Raw genomic sequence first — 19,429 nt, 5'->3', positions numbered from 1 at the left:
TGTTGCTTCATTCTCACTGCTAAGAATCTCATTGCATTTGTGTTTTCATTGCACAAAAAATAACTGTGTAAAAACCAAAGCTTTCTGCTCCATGCTGGCTGATGATGCAGATTCCACACTTGGGAATTTTTTCCAAGCTTTCAGTGCAAATGTACCTAAAGGAAGCCCTTTGATAAAACCCACCATCCTTATCTCATGTGCCCCGTGGTCTCTCCTTTACTCAGGTGGTGCTGGGCTCCCTGGCCCAGAGGAAAACCTCTGCAAAATCTGCATGGATGCACCCATCGACTGTGTCCTGCTGGAATGTGGCCACATGGTCACCTGCACCAAGTGTGGGAAGCGGATGAGCGAGTGCCCCATCTGCAGGCAGTATGTGATCAGGGCTGTGCATGTCTTCAAGTCCTAAGTGGGGGCAAGGGAACTGGTGGTGCCTTGAAGCCTCACCTGCTCTGAAAGAAATGGTCAAAATTGTTCCCAGGAGTTAGGGCAGAGATCAGCAAATGGACCAATGGAAGCTGGAAGTGAGGGAAGGATGAAGCCTGGGGAAACTCCTTCTTACTCAAGTTATGCCTGGCTCTGCTCATCCCATAATAGTGCTTTACACCACAGTGCCTGGATTCCTTGGAGCTTCTTGCCAGCAGCAGACACACAAACCATTAACAACCTCCATCCTACAATTACTCGAGTGTTTGGAAGAGATGGATGCTTGGCTTTCCATCAGAGAGAGGCTTTTTATTTTTCCCTGAATAAAAAAAGTGGACTGAAATCTCCAAGTTTTGTTTTTCTGCTTAGGGTATAAACTCAGCACCAACTTGAATTTCCAAGATAAAAATTTGTTAGTGCTTGTTAATTTTTTTTTTTTTAAATTTAATGTGAAATTCTTATGCTTGCAGGACAGGCAGACTGCCTCTGATTTCTGTGTTCAGAATAAGCATAATTCTAGCCTAGTGCAATTGTGGAAAAATGTGTAACTTTATTTGAAGTGGACTTTATTGAAAAAATTTAAGGGGAATGTGACTGTGAAATATCCAGCCTTACCTTGTGTGGTGGTTTTCTGTTTGCCTGTTAGGGCAAGGGGGATTTCTAGTTTGACTGTTGCTGATTCCTTTGACTTCACAGCCTTCCTTACAGCATACACCACCACGTGTTTTAAAACTGAACTGACTTCACTTGATGAAAGAGCTGTGATCCAAGGCTTGAGTCTTTTAGGGTTTTGTGCAGAAAACAGAGCTAACAAGTTGTAAAGATTTCATGGTCACACAATCATATTTAAGTACAGGTGACTTTTTTTTTTAGAGGGGAGACATGAAAGAAAGCAAACTTTGTCTCCCTTGAATCATTGAGTGAATATCATTGTAGGTTCTTCTGTTTGCTCATCAGCTTCCCCCTTACTTTCCCCTTTGCTCAACCTTACAGTCCTATTGCATTCAGCCTGCTTACCAAGAGCAATTTCTTTTGTACTTTCTGCTTTGAGGGTAGAGAGGAGATTCTGTGGTCTGAGATGTGACCATTGCCAGCCCTTACTGCTATCTTCAGTGGGAAGCCTTGCTAGAGAAAACTCTAACTGGTGTATCTTTCCCTCAAGTGGCCTGGAAGCACTCAGAGCACTCAGTTGGTACCACAGCTACTCTCCCAATCTTGATGCCTTAAGTTTCCAGCCAGCATGGGATTGTTTTCTCATTTCAAGTCATGTATGAAGTTCAGTACCTTCTGCTGCAGGTTTTTTTCCTGTCTTGCTTTTCCCTTGGGGGATGGGTGATCACTTGGTGTTCAAACTGAATCTCTGCCAGCAGAAAACAGCATAAAAACTCAAGTATCAATGTACAGCTTCTGGATGTGCAGTTAAAGAACTGATCACCAAAGCCCTGGATCTTATTTTGCAGTCAGTGATTATGTTAACAGCCAAGGAAATTATTGTCATCTTTAACCTGGAATATTGCATGAGTAGCACTGCTGAAGTGGCAGGGAGGGAAGGGTCTCTGCTCTGCCAGTGTGAGCCAATAGAACTTCAGGTGAAGAAATCTGTCACTTGGTGGGCAGCAGAACCTCTGCAGTATTGAGGTGGCTGCTGAACTCCACAGAAACACAACAGCTGCTGAGGTTTTACTGAACTAAAAATTGAGTTTTACCTCTTTCCCTGTTCAGGTTGTTCTCTAACCTTTGGCTTAAGGTTCAACAGGTTCCAGGATGAGAAGAGTAGTGGTAGAATTCAGTGCATGATGTTAAATACTGCAGGTAGCAGTGACTGTATTTACTCAAGGGATTCACAGGGATTTGGTTAAGAGTTAGAGGAATAAACAAAGTGTTGAACAGCCTCATTTAATAAATTCACTGTGAAAATTCATGTCATATTTTTCAATAAACTCAGGGCTGGGGGAATTTAGCAGGAAGATGATTATTCCCCTGTGGACAGATGTAGAGGGTAGGCTTATTTTCTACAGCATATAAATCAAAATAGATCAATGTCTGAAATTTTAGTAATGAGAATATGTACCCACCAGCTGACTCTGACATATGCTTTCTGAAGGGAGGACTTTGTTTTTACTCCTGACTCCAGTGTTTCCCTTGCAAAAAAAAAAGGATTCTCTACAATGGATATGATTGTTTTAAAGGAAAATCGAAATCTGGAGAAAACTAATGGTCCAAAGGAATATAATGATGACAACTAATAAAGTAAATGGAAATATTTATGTGCTTTATGTACACTGTAAATAGTTTAAATATTTTAAAGGTTAATATTCTACTTGAAATGGCATGTTCTTCTCTATTAAATCTCTTGGTACTGTGATGGTTAGACTTACTAGTTTTGGTACAGAAGTTTGGTTTATAATTTTATAATAAAGCTGAAATGTGATTTAATTAACCTTGTTTTCTGACTCTTTTGCCAACAGGCAAAGAGAAAGCAGAGATCCTACAGCTGCTTCTGAACTTCAGCCAGAATAGGCTTGGGATACCAGGTACTTAAATGGGGGTAGAGTACAAGTACAGAAGAGGTTGGAGGAAAAACAGTGAATAAACCCACTCACTTTTTAGTAGTACAATCCTCACTCTGTGAAGATAACGAAGGGGGAGAGCACATCTTTAGCCTTGAGTAAGAACCAGTGAACTGGGGCAACTCACTTTTCATAATGTACACAGGTACTTGGCCTACTGGAGCAGAGCTACTTAGCAAATGAACATTGTCATTTGCAACATAGATTTTAGAAACTGGAATTGATTTTATCTTCCTAGTTCATTAATATTAAAATATTTGCAATAGCTTTGAGCAGCTTCAGATAAGGAGATCTGTCAATTATTCTAAAAGATCCTTTCTCAGCTTTTACTTGATGAAAGACAAAGAGCAGAACAGAGGAGCACCATATTCTAGAAAAACAAACACTCCAGGAAGATGTTTGCATAATGCTACCAGCAGTTGCTGTCATGGGAGCTTATCTAGTGTCCTACTTTTAATATAAAACCTGTGGCAGAGGTGTAAACTGCAACTGGATACAGACCTGTGTTGAAAGCCAGCAGATGGGAAGAGTCAAACAGAAAGGACACGTGTCCTTCGTGTGAATTGCAGCCATGCAGCAAAACAATCCTGGCACTACAGCTGAGAGTTTCACAGATTTGATGGTCTGGTTTTCTGGCCAGGCAGAGAATAACCTTTGGAAAATTAAGTCCTGACAGCAAAGGAGAAACTGCTTCAGTTTTATTTCTTTACCTATAAAAATACCCAAACTTTAAAAACCCAAGGAGACCAAACCAGCACCTAGCTAAGTGCAGTGGTCTACATTACAGGGAGAAAAATGGATTCAGCAGTGCAATTTCTTCAGAGAGTTCTTTTAATTAATTCCATATGGTTGCTATGGATCTTTATAACTACCTCTGCTGGACCTGGGCCATTTGATTTCTCTCCACATCTCCACAGAACAATCTCCCCATTTCTTCTACCTACCTAGTTCTCAGCCTTCAGGGAATTCCTGTGTCAAGCCTGGTCAGCTGCCCCACACTGCTAGCAGGGGGCTACCAGTCTTCTTTTCCGGATGCATTCCCAGATCCATTTGGGAGACACACGTTTAGCACCAGGATTGTCATCAATGTCCCCTATCACGTGTGTTGCTGAGGCTGTGTCAAACTCTGCCACTAGATCCCCATCAAACGCTATAAAGTACCGACGGATTTTCTCAAAGTCCTTGGTGGAGGGTGGGAGGTACAGCCTCACACCTGTGAAGATGTCCTGCAGCACCTACACGTTGGGAAAGAGGAGGAGAGGCACAGGTTGGTGAAACATCAGGTTGGTCTGGAAATCACACTGAATTCTTTGAGGCATGAACAAGTCCATTGATAGTTCTCAAGGCTATCAGTGCAATCCCATGCCTGGTGCTCTTTGCACTGCCATTAAATCACACACAAGAGCAACACCCTCTGGATCCTCTGAAAGGCAGATCATAGAATCATAGAACTGGCTGGGTTGGAAGGGACCTCAGAGATCATCAAGTCCAACCCTTGATCCACTCCCACTGCAGTTCCCAGCCCATGGCACTGAGTGCCACATCCAGGCTCTTTGGAAATATCTCCAGACACGGAGAATCCACTACTTCCCTGGGCAGCCCATTCCAATGCCTGATCACCCTCTCCAGAAAGAAATTCTTTCTAATCTCCAACCTAAACCTCCCCTGGCACAACTTGAGACCCTGCCCTCTTGTCTTGCTGAGAGTTGCCTGGGAAAAGAGCCCAACCGCCCCCTGGCTCCAACCTCCTTTCAGGGAGTTGTAGAGAGTGATGAGGTCTCCCCTGAGCCTCCTCTTCTCCAGCCTCAACACCCCCAGCTCCCTCAGCCTCACCTCACAGGACTGGATCCCTTCACCAGCCCAGTTGCCTCCTTTGGACCTGCTCCAGCACCTCAATCTCCATCCTGAGCTGAGGGGCCCAGAACTGGACACCGGACTCAAGCTGTGGCCTCACCAGAGCTGAGCACAGGGGCAGAATCCCTTCCCTGGACCTGCTGGCCACACTGTTCCTGATCCAGGCCAGGATGCCATTGGCCTTCTTGTTACAGCTCAACTGTGCTGCCCTAGCTAAAGGGAATTATTACCCCATTATTCTCCTCAGTGATGATGCTGATGTGGTCCAGTAAACATGATCTTAATGGCTTTGTACAAGCTGATGCTTTGTAGTTGAAGTAGGAGGACATCTCCATCCCAGGAGGGGGCTTGCTGTTCACATTAAAATAACTACTCCAGGCCTATCAGGAAATTACAGCTCAGTGATTCTTAATCTACTCCTACAGTTTGTTGCACAATGGGCTAGAAAGGACAATTCACTCCCTACTCTTCCATGTGCAGCTGCTCAGCAATCACAACATGTTGTAGAGCAGGACATTGCGGGGGGCTTAACAGAGCACTGGCCTTCAGCATGACAAACTCAGCTTCCTTTACAAGGGGGTTTGTTGCTGCTATTTCTGCCTTACATTTAATTTTCAGTGCTATTACAGGAATACTTTAAAGACTTTCCAGAGGAAAGGCAAAAGTGAACGTACAACTGGAACTGCCCCACATTCCTTCCATCCCAAAGGGATTGCTATCCATACCTTTTTTCCATTGTCTTCCATCTCAGATGCTTTTCTCTTCTCCCCTCGTTTCTCCTGTGCTTTTTGAGGGGATGCCATGACTGGTTTGCTCTCTAAAAATAAAATTTTTCTCATTTGTGCTCTGCCCAGATACAAGTTGTGTATTACAGTGGAGAGGAGAAAAGAGTAAAAGGGAAAGTGCCTTCCTCTTCCTTTCTGGAAAATTCATGAGTTAGGATGTAAGTAGTAAGGCAAATTCTACTGCAAATTGCTCAGAGCATCTTCCTGCCATCATCTCCAGGATGTTGCTGTTCACCTTCCCTCCTTGCTGCTCACCACACAGAAACTTCCTTCAAATTATTCCCCAGTGACAAAGCCCTGGTGAAGCAAACTCATTTCCCAGCTTGGCAATTTACTACTTGGAAATACCCTCCACCCAGTATTTGTGCCCTGCTATATGCACAAATTTCATCCAAATAAAACTAAATTCTGATTCCTGGCCAAAAATGTCTATAACCAAAGGGCATGTGATCTGCAGGAACAAGAGCAGCAGGTTTGCTGTTCAAACTAGGCTTAGACACACTGCTAAGGATCTTTATCTCTTTGGATTACATGGGATTGCAGTCCCAGAGAAGTCACTCCAAAGTACTTTTGATACAAACTGTAACTGAGACTCTGGTTCAAGATCTGTTCTGTGCAGGATAAACTTTAGCTGAGCTGCCAAAGCACCAACCTAAACAGCACCATTCAGTGCTGTATCCATCTTCTCTCAGTCCCAGCACGCAGAGCAGTGACCATTCAGTCCATGCAATGAACAACAATGTCCAAACCAAGGCTCTCAGCAGCTCTGCCCACTAACCCTGACATGCTCATAAAAGCTGCCATAGGAATTTCCAGCATCAGACTGAAGGCAAAAAACCAAAGCCAGCCTGTCCCAAATGCAGAGAACTAAGGCTCCTCTCCCTGGAAAAGATCATCTTACCTTCATCTGGCTTCTGGGATTTTGCAGGTGACTTGGTTTTTGCAGGTGACTTGTTTTTTGCTGGTGATTTGTTTTTTGCAGGGGACTTGTTTGGGGGAGATTTTATAATGCTGTGTGGTGTAGAAGACCTGGAATTTCCCTCAGTCTCTCCACTGCTGCCAGCTGTGGACTCATCTTCCTCCCCAGCAACAACACTGAAATCAGCCTTCTCTTTGGAGAGTTGGTACAATTCCTGTCCCAGCAGAAACAAAAGCATTGCCTTTAGCCACAGCAAAGCCTGATAGGAGACATGAGCCATAGTGAACATGCTCCTCTTGTTCATTTTACCCCCTGAAGTCTTTACTCGTGGTAATTTTCTTGTCAACTTTGCTCAAGCTCTCTGCCCTCCACCCAGGGGAAGCCCTACAGGCAAGTACCAAAAGCCATATTCACACGAGCTGCTACTGAGCAAGAGACACAAACTCTCCAGAGCCTGGAAAATGACCACCAATTGCTCACTGAGGGAATACAGTCTGTCAGGGAGCCTTTTACCTTGCTCTCCCTTACCTGCCTAGGGAGCCAGAAAAACTGCTGGGCAGCAGGTGTGCTGAATCCCTCCTTGCTTCCAAGGCACAACAAGCACCTACATCTGCTGGCAGTGCCCCTGCAGCCAGCGGGAAGACCGCCCAAGCAACAAGAACTGCAAAGAGAGCTCCTCAGCAGCTGACTTCCTGCTGGGATGGCAGCAAGCCAGCTGGTTTCTAGTAGCAAAGGACGTGGTGTGGGGCAAGTGCAGCCCTGGAGGGCCTGGCCCACAGCCATTTGGCCCCTGTGCCCTGGAACAGGGCCAGGCTGTGCTCAGGCACTTCCCAAATTCTCCCCAATCTCAGAAATTACTGGGAGACCAAATGACCACAAACACTAAAGAGAAGAAAGGTCACCTCTTTCAGGAAGGAAATTCCTCACCACGAAGGCTGTTACAAGATCTGATACAACTAACTGCCAGCAGACTTTCCTGAAAGCTCACAACAGCTCAAGAGGCCCCATGAAAGAATAAGATTGATATAAAGATAATCCAGCAGGCAGGCTGAGCCTGGAATAAATGGTAAATGGAACACACCATCACAGCTACCAGGCAGCAGCTATCTTCACTGCCTCCCCAGCTGTCCAAACGGGTCTTTTGAAATACAGACTGTTGCTGGATCTTATTCTTGAACACACTCCAGACACCCCATGCTGACTGACCTTAAGCTGCTGGAGGTTGGTGGCTGTTTTCCAGTCCTTGTCATCCCGAATGCGGGTGCAGCGGGGGAAGCGGATGGAGATCCCATCTGCAGTGTGAGCTTCAGCTTTGGAGAACTCAGCCCCTGTGATCTCCCACACTGGGGCTTTCTAAACAGAGGATTGAGGTCATGTCACATTCCTGGGTTCTCTCATGAGCTAAAACATTCATGTTCCTCTACTTCTACAGCTCCCCTCTCAGCACGGTTACACAAACTGAACTGCTTGGTCACATTGGTCAGAAAAAGTCAGGAGAAAAACAGAATTGTAAGTTGAGGATCTCTGACTTGCTGTGATGCCAATTTCTAAACATCTTTTTAAACAGACGCAGATGGCACAAAGCATACTGATACATTCCAATAAACAGTAGCAACTCTCAGATTGCAGCAGTGCATCAACCATTTTAAGTCAGTTTTTTTATGCCTTAAATTTAAGATAAGATCACTTCTGGAAAGGATTTTATTACAAGAATATTTCCCAGAAGTGCTGCAGGTATGATTTCTTCATGAAGCTTTTAGCCTCAAATCTGGAAGATTCAGAGATACAAACTTGGGCTTAATTTCCTGTTCAAAGTATGAAGACTCTTGTAACAGATATTTTGCACACTTAAATAAAGTACAGCAGATTGCTGTATCAGGGCTGCAAAACACAGTTAAATGATTATGATAGCACTTACCTTTGGATCTGGGACAATGAAGTCTGGGTAGTAGATTTTGTTGATTTTTAGCCACTTTGGAATTTTACTAGGATCCTAATAAAAGCACAGGAACAAAATGACAGCACTCAGAATCATGTGAACCTATTCCTACAAAAGAAGTAGCTGTAAAATAGCCCAATAGTAGATTAAAATATAGATATTACATTCCCTTTGTATGGATGAAACCTGCTTTAGCTTGCAGTGCAAGGTGCACTGACCTACAGCAATTTCTTTTATTTAGAGAGTCTCAAGACCCATCTGTAGCAGCTCTCAGTTACTGTCCTTCTATACCTCAGGTACCTCCTCATGTAAATTTCCTCACATCAATAAAATCACAAGAAGTCTCAACTCCAACATGTCAGGTTAGGGGGCCACAGGACAATAATCTGACTTGAGCATTTCTCACCCACAGCCCCATCTAGTGACTGCCTTCACCAATCGCTAGATAAAAAAAAAAAAAAGGAACTTGTTCTACTCTCTCTCTCTAAAACTTTGTCTCAGCAGGAAACAGATGGTGCCTGGCTTCCCACTCAGTGTCTACAAATCTCCAGCAGTGTCTCATCTTCAGGAGCTGCCTGCACCCACATCTCAGCTGTGTCAGAGCAGTTTCTCTGCTGTAACTATAACTGAGCCTCTCCTCATTCCCAGCAGAGCACTTCAACTCTGCATGTAGCCAACACCTCAGCTGCAGCTCAGCAGGAAGATGGATTTTCCAAGCCCTTTGCTGAGTATTCCTGTGATCACCTCCATGCCAGAGCCCCCCTCACCTTGCTGATCTTCACCATATCCAGCTCATTCTGCAGACGTGCCAAGGTGGCATCATCATGGCCACCAGAACACTTGGTTACAGTGCACCACTTCTCACTCTTGGGATCATAGCAGCCCATGAGGAAGATGGACATCATCCCACCTGCAGGAGAGAAGAACAGGGTACTTCACATCCTCTACAGCTCAAGCCATACCTTTAAAAAAAGCAAAGTAATCAGCCAAACCCCTTTTCCATCTTCAGGAATCAAAGGGCCCTGGGCTTGGGATGGCTTCAGCACCAGCTCCCATATCCAAAGCTGAACACAGAGCCTCTGTGCTCACTAAGAGCCCAGCCCAAGACCTAAGGCTTTGCTGGGCCAACTCCCAGTAAACTCCTAGCCTGGCACATCATGGGCTGCAGCAGTCACTGCTACTGCCAGTCTTATTCTGGTAGGAGACCAAAGAGGAAAAAACTCAAGAGGTTTCTGCACAGGCAGATCTTGAATTGCTTACCTTTAGCACCATGTCCATAGAAAGCTCCCAGCACCACCAGGTCTGCTGTGTCAGCCATTGCACCCTCATTCAGGTAGTCCTTCTTCACCTTCAGCCAGTGTCTTTTGCCTGGTTCATAATTCCCCTGTGCAAAACAAGGCAAGAACCCCCAGTTAGAAACCTCACCTGGTCCAAAAGTGCCTCCTCAAATAGCCCTTTGCTTCTATCCAGCTCAGCAATACACAAGCACAGCAGTGCTCGGACATAGGGGAGCACCTTGGATAGGGATAAGAGCATCAACAAGAACCCAGAAAGGTTTCAAGGATGCTCAGCATTGTGTGCTTCCTCCACAGACCATCTGCTGTTACTGCCCAGCTCCCAGCACACACCAGTGAAACTCTGAACCTGCCTTTATATCTTTCAACACCAGTCCCTCCAGCCCCTCACGGATGACTCGGGTGATCATATCTGCCAGATCGGAAGCTTTCTGAAAAGGAAAGCAATCATGGTTAGCTCAAGCCTGTCAAAGGGCTGTCATCTTCAGGCTTCCTGTTTGAAGGAGGGGTGCACTAAAACCAAAGCAACTTCAGAGATGAATGGGTAACATCATAAAACAGTTTTCCAAGGAGTCCCATACATGTTCCCTTTGCTGCACATCCAGCAACAAAGCTGGGAGTATGTTCCAAGAAGAGAAAAGTTTGCCAGCTAAAAAATACTTCTCAGAGATGAGGTAGCCACCCTGATTGTGTATGAGTATGTCCCACACGTACAAGACCAGATTTTCCTCAAGGTCTTAGGACCTCTGCTCTTAGAATCATAGAATCAGCTGGGTTGGAAAGGACCCCTGAGATAATCAAGTCCAACCCTTGATCAACTACCACCATGGTTCCCAGCCCATGGCACTGAGTGCCACATCCAGTCTCTTCTTAAAAACCTCCAGGGATGGAGAAATGCTCTTCCCAAAATGCTTTCTCTGCCCCAAATGTTCAAGCATTCTCCACCAAAACCAAGGTGCTACAGCAATGAGCAGCAGCTGGGACTGGTCAGCTCAAGAAGTCTTACACATCGACCAGAGCAGAACCGTTTTGAAGGCAGGGGATTGCTGGATTTGCAGCCTGGATCATTAAACCCAAAAAAGCCATGTGGTAAAGGAGCAGTGAGGAGGCCAGCAGGCAAGCTGAGCTGCCCACAGGTGCTGTTCCACCACTGGACTCACCGTGACGTGCTTCATCTCCGAGAAGAGGATCCGGTTGGGAATTTCAACCATGTTATCATGGAGAAACTTCCGACGTTCACAGAGAGGCCTAAACCAGGGTATGGAGAGCCAAGGAGAAGCAAACAGTTTTAAGATGAAGCACCAATCACCTGAGCATTGAGAAAAGCTATTTTAAAGAATTAAAGTATTCATCCTAGAGTTGAAGAACTGTCAGGAGGCTGAGAAGGAGCCAGGTCTGAAGAGAACCCTGAGTGTTCCAGGGTTCCAGACTGAACAATCAATTCTTACTTTCTTGCAGGAAGTCCATGATAAACCAGACATTTCATGGTAAGAGTGCATTTAGTTTCAGAGGATATCAGACCAGCTGGGTGCTGAAACCATGCTGGGGTCAGCTGAAATGCAGTTAATCTGAAATATTGGCACTGCACAGCAAGATGGGGCATCTTAGTGAAGCTCTGCAGCACAGCAAGGATTCTCCCATGCTGGCTGAATTTTAAATGGCCCCAACTAACAGCCAGTGTGAGCTGCTCCCTCTGCAGCACTGCTGTGTCCCAGCAAGTTAATGCAGGAGCCAGTCAGGCTTCTCTCCCACATACCTGTCCATCAAGCTGATGTCATTGAAGTAGATGCAGTCAAACACAAACAAGCAAACATTGGCATCTTGGAAAGCAGCTTTCTGAAAGACAATTAAGATGGACTGAAAGAAATCTGCTGCTGTAGCAAGCAGCAACAGGAACTTTAGAAAGATAACAGAAATGAAAGGATGCGTTTTTATCTCTGTAATCTTTTAATTACAATAAGCTTATGTCTCCTCTAAAAGACAGAAGCATTCTGAGAATTAAGATTTTGTTTGAAAGTGTCAAAGCACAAATTAAGAAGATAGAACATGTCAATTTTCTAGCACCAGGGAAATAAAGCCACAAACATTAATGACTTCAGGCAATGTAACATCCATCACTACTGCTGCAACAGAAAAACAACCATTCCAGAGACTCCAGATTAATGGTTACTTACATTAAACCACTTACAGTTTAATTTTATTTTACTGTCCTCTTCCTCATCACCATTTAGTCTAGACATAAGCACTACATAATATTCATGCCTACTGAATACTCCCTGCATCATTGTGGTCTTCCAGCCTGCCAGATTTGCAGAGGATTTTTTAATATTTATCTTGAGCTGAAGTTTTCTTACTGCCCTGCTACTGTTCAGCTTAATATCAAGTCTATTGTATGAGAGCAGCACCTTGGCATTAATATTGGCTATCTCAGGGATCTTATTTTTTCCCCAGATGCTCTAGCAAGCACCAGATCTCTTCAATTATCCTGTGATAACAGACTGCATGCTAGTGTGTTTAAATCAGCAGAAAAAGCAAACTAACAGCCTGCAACCACAACAAAGGATTTTTCTTATATATATATATTTTTTTTTTTTTTACCTTGTGTACACCCAGAGTCCCAAAAGGAAGTGGCTTGCCAGTTTTGTTGTCAATTAGAAGAACTTCTGAATCCAGGATCATACTTTGCCCACCAGGGAAAGCCTGAGGGATGAAGTCCTTAAAATGGGCTACCTTGGGGGAAAAGAAAAAAGCAAGGAAAAAAACCCAACATCTACTGGCTGAAGAGAGGGACTTCTTGCTCCAGTCCAATGCAGATGTTTTCTCCAGAAGTGTGTCAGAGGAATGTGTAGGGATATCTGCACTAGCTTTACTTTCTACTCTGGTACAGACAGCACTGTCTAAAAACAGAAAAATGAGTCCTGAACGCATGTAACCAGGTCACTCAGCTGGCATCAAGCCTCCCAAAATGCAGTGCATAAAGAGGACTAAGGCAGATTGCTTAGCTCTGGTTTCAAGCTCTTTATGTCCACCAAAACAAATTGATTACAATTCTATTGAGTGTTGCTTTTCCAGATCCCAAGTATCTACTACATAAATTTACAAAAGGTCTACAACAGAAGGTATCCTCCTTGCCAGCAGAAACCCTTGTGAAAGTGAGTCATGTTTATAGAGGAGCTGGCACTAAAGAAGAGAGCTTATAGGTGCTTACTTTATGTGGGAGGACAGGTTTGAGGCTTCTGCTGAAGTAGTTGAAGTGATCTCCACTTTTATGGACCTGCACCCGCTCACCATCATACTTGATCTCTGCATACATGCCATTGGGGCACTTCTTCATGGCATACTCAATTGACTTGCAGGCTTCAGCCTTAGAAAGGTAGAGAGAGAGAAGTTCCAAATAAACTTAGTTGATATATTTAAAAGTAAAGCTACTCTTACTTAAGGTCACTAATAAAATACTAATTCCTTTGTAGATATTTCTGTCCAGGGTCTCTGATATCCAGTCCAAGTTTTCCATTATCTAATTACTCATTTACTTAGTAAATCTGCCTGTGCCCAAATAATTACAGCTTTTCTATACTTATCTTCTCCAAATACTTACAGGGGTAACTACTGTGAGTTTCGTAGAAGTAAATATTTAACTCTGATTTGTTCAAACAAAGCAAACTTATCTGAATCTCTAATCCAGTAGAAAGCTTACAGTATTCCAAAGCAGCAACCTCTGGAATGACAGCAAACAAACAAACTAAAAAGTCACTTCTGGACTGAAAGCAAGTCAAGATTTTAGCTTCTGCAGTGGCACTGAAGGTGGAAGTACCATAGCCATTGAATACTGGATTCTTGGTACAAAGCACTTTATAAAATGGCATTAAAGATAAAAAAAAATCAGCACTGCAGCCTCAGTGAGCTCACACTACACACAGTCACTTCTACAGATTCTTAAAGCCAAGGGTCTCTGACAGCACAGCTGAGGCCTCCATCTCTTGCTCAGCTGGAGGTTACCACTGCTGGGGAGCCAACCTTACCAGCATGGGCTGAACTGGGGTCATCAGTGATGCCTGCACACTCAGGGTTCTCTTCAGACCTGGCTCCTTCTCAGCCTCCTGACGGTTCTTCAGCACCCTCTCCACCACGTCCTGCAGGTTGCGGGATGCCTTGAACGCTTCGTAAGCGTTGGGATCCAAAGCATCCAACCTTTGACAAATTGAGGAGGGAAACATGGATCAGCTTCAGGTCTGGTGTCCACCCCTGGTTTTATCACAGAATTAAAGACAAGACTTACACGTGCTTTGCTCCAGCATTCATTTTCAGGTCATGTTTAATTAGCCTGATGATGCATTTCAAGTCGTTGCCTGTACATCTGAAGGGTGAGAGAAGATTCAGAAATTGTAGACATGTAACTGAACTACTTTCCAACTGAAAAAAAGAGAAATAGGTCCAGGCCTTTGCAGAAAAGCAAGATCTCAGAGGCACAAGAGGACACCCAAAAAGCTTTTTAGCATCTTTATGTTTGAATGTCAATATTAATTTTGCCTCAGTGTTGATGTAACTTCCAAAATTCACTTAATGCATCAAGAGTAAGTGATGGTAACAGCCTCACATCAACACAAACTGGGCCAGAGCAAGTATCTTCAACATACCCAAATGGCTCAAAGGCTTTCCCCAATATACCCAAGAATAGCAACTTAATTAAGCACTAATACCATTAAGGTAAGTTCTGCAAGCCACTTGTTTAGCACTGAGTGAACAGGAGCCATAAATGCTCTCCATTGCTGGTCAATCAAGATATCTTAATCCAAACACTAATTAATAGTGGCTGATAGATGTTAAGTTCACTCTCTGTGGCTTCTGATCAATTTTTTCACCAATGGCAGCTTGTGATATGTAAATAAACACTCCTAGTTTCAGGCCAGACCTTCAGCAGCTTCTCTTACTTGCGAGTGATTTGTTGCAGCAGACTTTGCTGGTCATCTTCCTTAGTGAGCTTTGAGAGTTGGATTAGGAATTCATCCACCTCTTGGATGGTCAGGAGACTTTTGGCTGCTGGAGGACAAGTTCTGCTCTGTTCAAAGAAGAGGCGTATGGTCTCAGAAACATCTCCCTGTCTCCAAAAACAAAAGAAGGAAGTTGATCAGAGCTGTGGCTAGAGAATGGGGATTCAACATGGTTCCAATCAGCAGGATAAAGCACAGGAATGATGCTAGGATTGGACAGAGGAACTGGAATCAAACAGTAGAAAAAAGCTGCCATGACACAGAATAAAGCTGCTCAGCTGCTTCATATGCAAAACAAAAAGATAAGTACCAGGATCAGCTCATTGCTCTGTTTTTCACTGCTGCAGCATCACAGAGCATTTCCTTGGGATGAATCCATTTGTAAACCCAGGATCTCAGTCTAGTGAGGTCACTAGAAGGGCATATATACCAGAGCAATAAACAGAGGAAAAAGAATTATCTTAGTTATCTAAATATTCAGACATGTACATAGTCAATTACCAGCTCCTGTCCAAAGGAACTAAATGCACATGTGAGTGTAGCTTAACTGTCTGAACCAACTTAAGCTCACATACCTGTTACTTTAAGCACAATTTTGATACACAAAAATACAAATTACATAGGAATGTGCTGGACAAAGTAGTTCAGGCAAAGCTGATGCAGCCAGACTTAACTAGATATTTCAGTTTTGCTTTCTATAGCTTGAACTATAGAAACTGTTAGAACTGCTGTTTGTACTCACCTGTTCCAGATCCCGGATCATTTCATCTTGGCTGCAGTTAAAAATCCTACTAAACAGCTTTACAATCTGCTTATCATTCAAGTTGTAAACAATTTTAATGACACCTGGCAACAGCAGCTTAATGGTGAGGTATACGTCACCATGAAAACCATCTGGAGAAAGAACACAGACCAGCAGAAAGAGTCACAATTTATTTTTACACACAGATTTTGGTTGTTTGTCCTCATTTGCATGACTAGGGGAAAAAAAACAGTTTCCTCTTTTCTCCCTGCTGCTCTGCTTCACATCAAATGAGATTTCTGAGGAGAAAGACTGACAAATGGTCTCTAAATCTGATCTCAGCACTCTGACTGGTAACACCTACAAAGATTCCCACTGTTCTAGCCCAAGATATTCTTATCTGAATTTGTTATATGTTCACTTTGCAAACATTGCCTCCATAGTTCAGACACCCTCCCAGCACACAGCTGGGACAACACAACCACCCCATTTTCCTCTGCTGTCAAAAGAGTTCATGGAGGTTGTTTCACCAGGGCTTCCATACACTGGGAATGCCAAGCAGGAACCATACCTCCTCCAGACCCTTTCCTCAGGAAATCCTGGATGATTTGTGTCTTCACGTTGTAGCTTGGCTTCTCTGCCACCATGGCACAGAGCTTCCTGAACTCCCGCAGCAAACAGTCCTTGTGCTTGGGGTCACACTGCTTGGCAGACAGGCTGGATTTGTGGGAAGAGTTTGCAGAGACACCTTCGGAATTCTTGGGCTTGGCTGCACCAGAGAGGAGAAGAAGCTTCATTAACAGGTAAACCATGGGGCAGATTTTGAAGCTGAAGATCCCTCTACTTGGACAAGCAGAAAAGAACAATCCCTGCATCCTGGCAAAGCTTCAGAACTGAATGACAGTGTCTGCTAGGGCAAGATTTGGGACTTTAAATTTTAATTACCATTAAAAAAAAAATCTAAACTATTTTTTCATTACTTTTGCTCTTCACAGGATACAGAATTTTCTGGACCTTAATTCTACCAAACAAATATTATTAAAACTTGGTGAAAAGTAATTCCTGCTGGCAGATCCTTCCATTTTATTTCTGCTTGGCAGACCTTTACCCTTCACAGCAGATATGCTCCCAAAATACTGTCTAAGAATAGAGAAAAATTATTTTGACCTCTATGTGGAATATTATTTGTCTGCACTGTCACTGTGACTGAAATTAGCCAGTGGATTGAGGCAGTAGTGAAGTCAGCCTGACACATGGCATACACTGGGTTTCCTTGGGCACAAATACCAGATCTTTCCAGACTGACAGCCTAAGAAAGCACTAACATTTTTTGCAAATTAGAATTAAAAAAAAAAAGTAATTAAAACTAAACCAACTTCTTTGGTGCCAACCAAACTGGCACCAGTGATCTGTGCCACATCAAAACACTGCAGAAGCTGATACTGGAAGAGAAGGATTTCTCAGGATCAGTTTCTTAAGTCCTACCTGTGAAGCCAGAGAACTTCTTTGGTGATGGAGTGATGAGAGCCAAGGGATCTTTTGTAGTTAATTGTCCTGTAGCTGTGAGCTTAGCTTGGACTATCACTTTTTTCTTGGGTGTGCTTCCAGACTTGGAATTAGCTTCTGTAAAACAGTGAGGTTCAAACCCACAGTCAGAAATAATCTCATACACCCCTCATGTATTAGGTAAGACATGCTTCAAGAACCAAGTCTTAAAAGAACTGGATGTGGAGCTAAAGAAAAGAAAGAATATTTTTTTAGATATCAAAAGTTAAAAGAACACATAATTTACTTGAGATCTTGGTGAAAGAGTTAAAAATCAATAATAACTGGTGACTGATGTTTCCTTCAGGGATTTACCTGCCCATGTCTGCACAGGAATCAAACCACACAGACTTTCTCAATAATCAGTAGTGGCAAATGAATTAATAAGTGCTACTGTAGAAGGCACCACTAATTCCCTTTCTTAGAGCCATAGATCTGAGCAGCACTGCCCACTCACACTAATACATCAGTAAAGTTTTCATGATTAAGGACAACCAGCAGCACAAGTAAAGCAGTGACCCAGGTGCTGCTCTGTGTCTTACCTGAGATATGTTTGTTGATTAGTTCTTTCTCCTCATCTTGCAGCTCTTCCCATCCTTCCAACTCTGTGATGTCTTCGATTTTTTTGGTGGTGGCCCGTGCTTTCTCTAGCTTCTCAAACATGCACCTCACATGGTACCACTCCTTCATGTCCCCCCCAGACTCCGTGAAAGGGTTCGGGACGATCTTTCCAATCCTCACCATCCCTTTCACAATCTTCTCCTTGCATTTCTTGCACCCAGCTGTGCCACGCTTGGCATAATCCACACAGTACCTCTGCTCTGCCATCTCCTCTGCAGCTCTGCAAAGCCAAGTGTTCACAAGCAGGGAGAAACGGAGACCCCCGGCACCGGCACCACCACCCTGGTTCCTGCCTTCAGACCCCAGAGACACACGGCCCGACACCCGCTGGTACCGGTGACAGGGGCTGACCCCGGGGAAGCCAACGCCGCCGTGGAAGATCCTCGGTAAGGAGAGCTGTGCACGGGAGGGGAGAATTCCTGAGGCGCTGCCGAGCGCCCGGGCAGCCTCTGACAGTGCCCTGCAGCCCGCGGGCATCCGGCCTCCTGCGGCCCTGCCAGGAGAGAGCAGAGCCTCAGCCCCACGGCCTCTCGGAGCCCTCAGGCCCCAAACCTCTCCCCCGGACCGGACTGGACCGGCCCCACAGCCCCCGCTCCCCTCACACACGAGCCCCAACACCGCTTTTCCCGCTCGGCCCAGTCGCTGCCTCCCGCCGCCAGACACCCCCCTAGACTGAAAATACAAAGGGCTCCTCACCGAGACTCCCTCAGGACGCCGCCATCCCTCCTTCCCTTCCCTCTTTCCTCCCCTTCCCTCTCCCGGGGCTGCCGGGTTCCCCCTCCCGCCCCCCGCTTTAGGCCGGAGCTGCCTCAGCGCCGTTAAACGGGTCCCGCGCGAGCTCCCGTACGGCCACGGCACATGCGCGCCCCGCCCCTTCCGCCCGGCGGTGGCGGCAAAACTGCGCGCGTGACGTAACCGTTGCCGGCCCCGCCCTTCCCCTCGCGCGCAGGCGTCGCCCTCACGTTCCCGCCTAAAGCTCCGCTGAGGCGAGGCCGCCGCTTCGGGAGCTCCCGGGGGGGTTTGTACGCAGTTTCTGAGGTAATGTTTTGTGCCTGAGGGGATTTCCTGCGCCTTTTTTTCCCCATCGGCACTCCGAGAGCCCTGCGCCGTGGTGGGGCAGTCCCGAGGTGATGCTGCTGTCCCCAGGCTTCACCATAACCCTTCGAGCGTCGTGTGTGTGGCTGAGGTGGTGTTGAATCACCCGGCCTGCAAAACGAGCTCTCTAAGAGTGCTGCGCTGGGTTTGTCTCAGTTGCCCTGTGCTCGGCCTCGTGAAATTGGCTCTCCCCAGGGTGCTGTGTTTGGCCAGGCCTGAGGTGCTGCCCCGTGATTTGTCCCTCGGGAAGGTCCTTCAGGAGTGCTGTGCAGGTTTGAGGTATGCCCGTGCCCCCTGGCTTCCCAAATGGCCCCTGCAAGAGCTCTGCAATGTATTTCTACAGGCCTAAAGTGTTGCTCTGTCATCTGACCTCCTGAAATGGTCTCTTCAAGGACCCTACACCATCTCTGTGGGCCTGGGCTGCTGCCCTAGGCTTGGCCTTGAAGAGCACACTCCTGTGTGTGTGTGTGCAGACCCTGGGGTGGTGCTGGATCACCCCAGGCCCCTGAAAACAGCCCTTCAGTGGAGGTGGGCACATGCCTGCAGTCTGGTGGTGCTCTCTGTTGGTCACAGGTGTCCCTGTTTAGCTGATTAAACTGCTGTTGCATTGAGGAAAGGAGTGCATACCAAGCACAGCTGCCTCCATTTTG

General features: G+C 45.3%; 2 protein-coding genes across 6 annotated transcripts in view; one reads left to right on the top strand and one right to left on the bottom strand.

The window, feature by feature from the left end:
* Window positions 1-2,859, top strand: part of RFFL (ring finger and FYVE like domain containing E3 ubiquitin protein ligase) — a 30,006-nt gene extending 27,147 nt beyond the window's left edge. For all 4 annotated transcript variants that reach the window (XM_008490694.2, XM_030462472.1, XM_030462474.1 and 1 more), the window contains one exon: window positions 225-2,859. In XM_008490694.2, coding sequence (XP_008488916.1) covers window positions 225-406 — 182 coding nt within the window. In that variant the 3' untranslated portion in view covers window positions 407-2,859. The remainder of the gene's footprint in view (window positions 1-224) is intronic.
* A 947-nt stretch (window positions 2,860-3,806) lies between these two features.
* On the bottom strand, window positions 3,807-18,548 carry LIG3 (DNA ligase 3). 2 transcript variants are annotated; one of them, XM_030462498.1, is made up of 20 exons: window positions 18,381-18,548; window positions 17,606-18,177; window positions 17,004-17,141; window positions 16,090-16,287; window positions 15,519-15,670; window positions 14,717-14,883; window positions 14,065-14,142; window positions 13,808-13,976; window positions 12,994-13,149; window positions 12,384-12,515; window positions 11,542-11,621; window positions 10,946-11,033; window positions 10,139-10,216; window positions 9,751-9,874; window positions 9,258-9,400; window positions 8,470-8,544; window positions 7,758-7,904; window positions 6,534-6,765; window positions 5,573-5,664; window positions 3,807-4,228 (listed from the first exon to the last, which is right to left on the bottom strand). In XM_030462498.1, the coding sequence occupies exons 2-20, from the start codon at window positions 18,159-18,161 to the stop codon at window positions 3,995-3,997; spliced, it is 3,039 nt and encodes a 1,012-aa protein (XP_030318358.1). In that variant the 5' UTR covers window positions 18,162-18,177; window positions 18,381-18,548; the 3' UTR covers window positions 3,807-3,994. The 2 variants fall into 2 exon arrangements, with proteins under 2 accessions (XP_030318358.1, XP_030318359.1); XM_030462499.1 differs by having other exon boundaries at window positions 5,573-5,666; window positions 6,539-6,765; window positions 18,381-18,460.
* Between the last annotated feature and the right edge of the window lie 881 nt (window positions 18,549-19,429).

The sequence above is a fragment of the Calypte anna genome, chromosome 19 (genome assembly GCF_003957555.1).
Source record: "Calypte anna isolate BGI_N300 chromosome 19, bCalAnn1_v1.p, whole genome shotgun sequence".
Classification (NCBI taxonomy): Eukaryota; Metazoa; Chordata; class Aves; order Apodiformes; family Trochilidae; genus Calypte; species Calypte anna.
The sequence above is the reverse complement of the archived record's forward strand: the minus strand, read 5'-3'. Positions and strand labels throughout refer to the sequence as shown.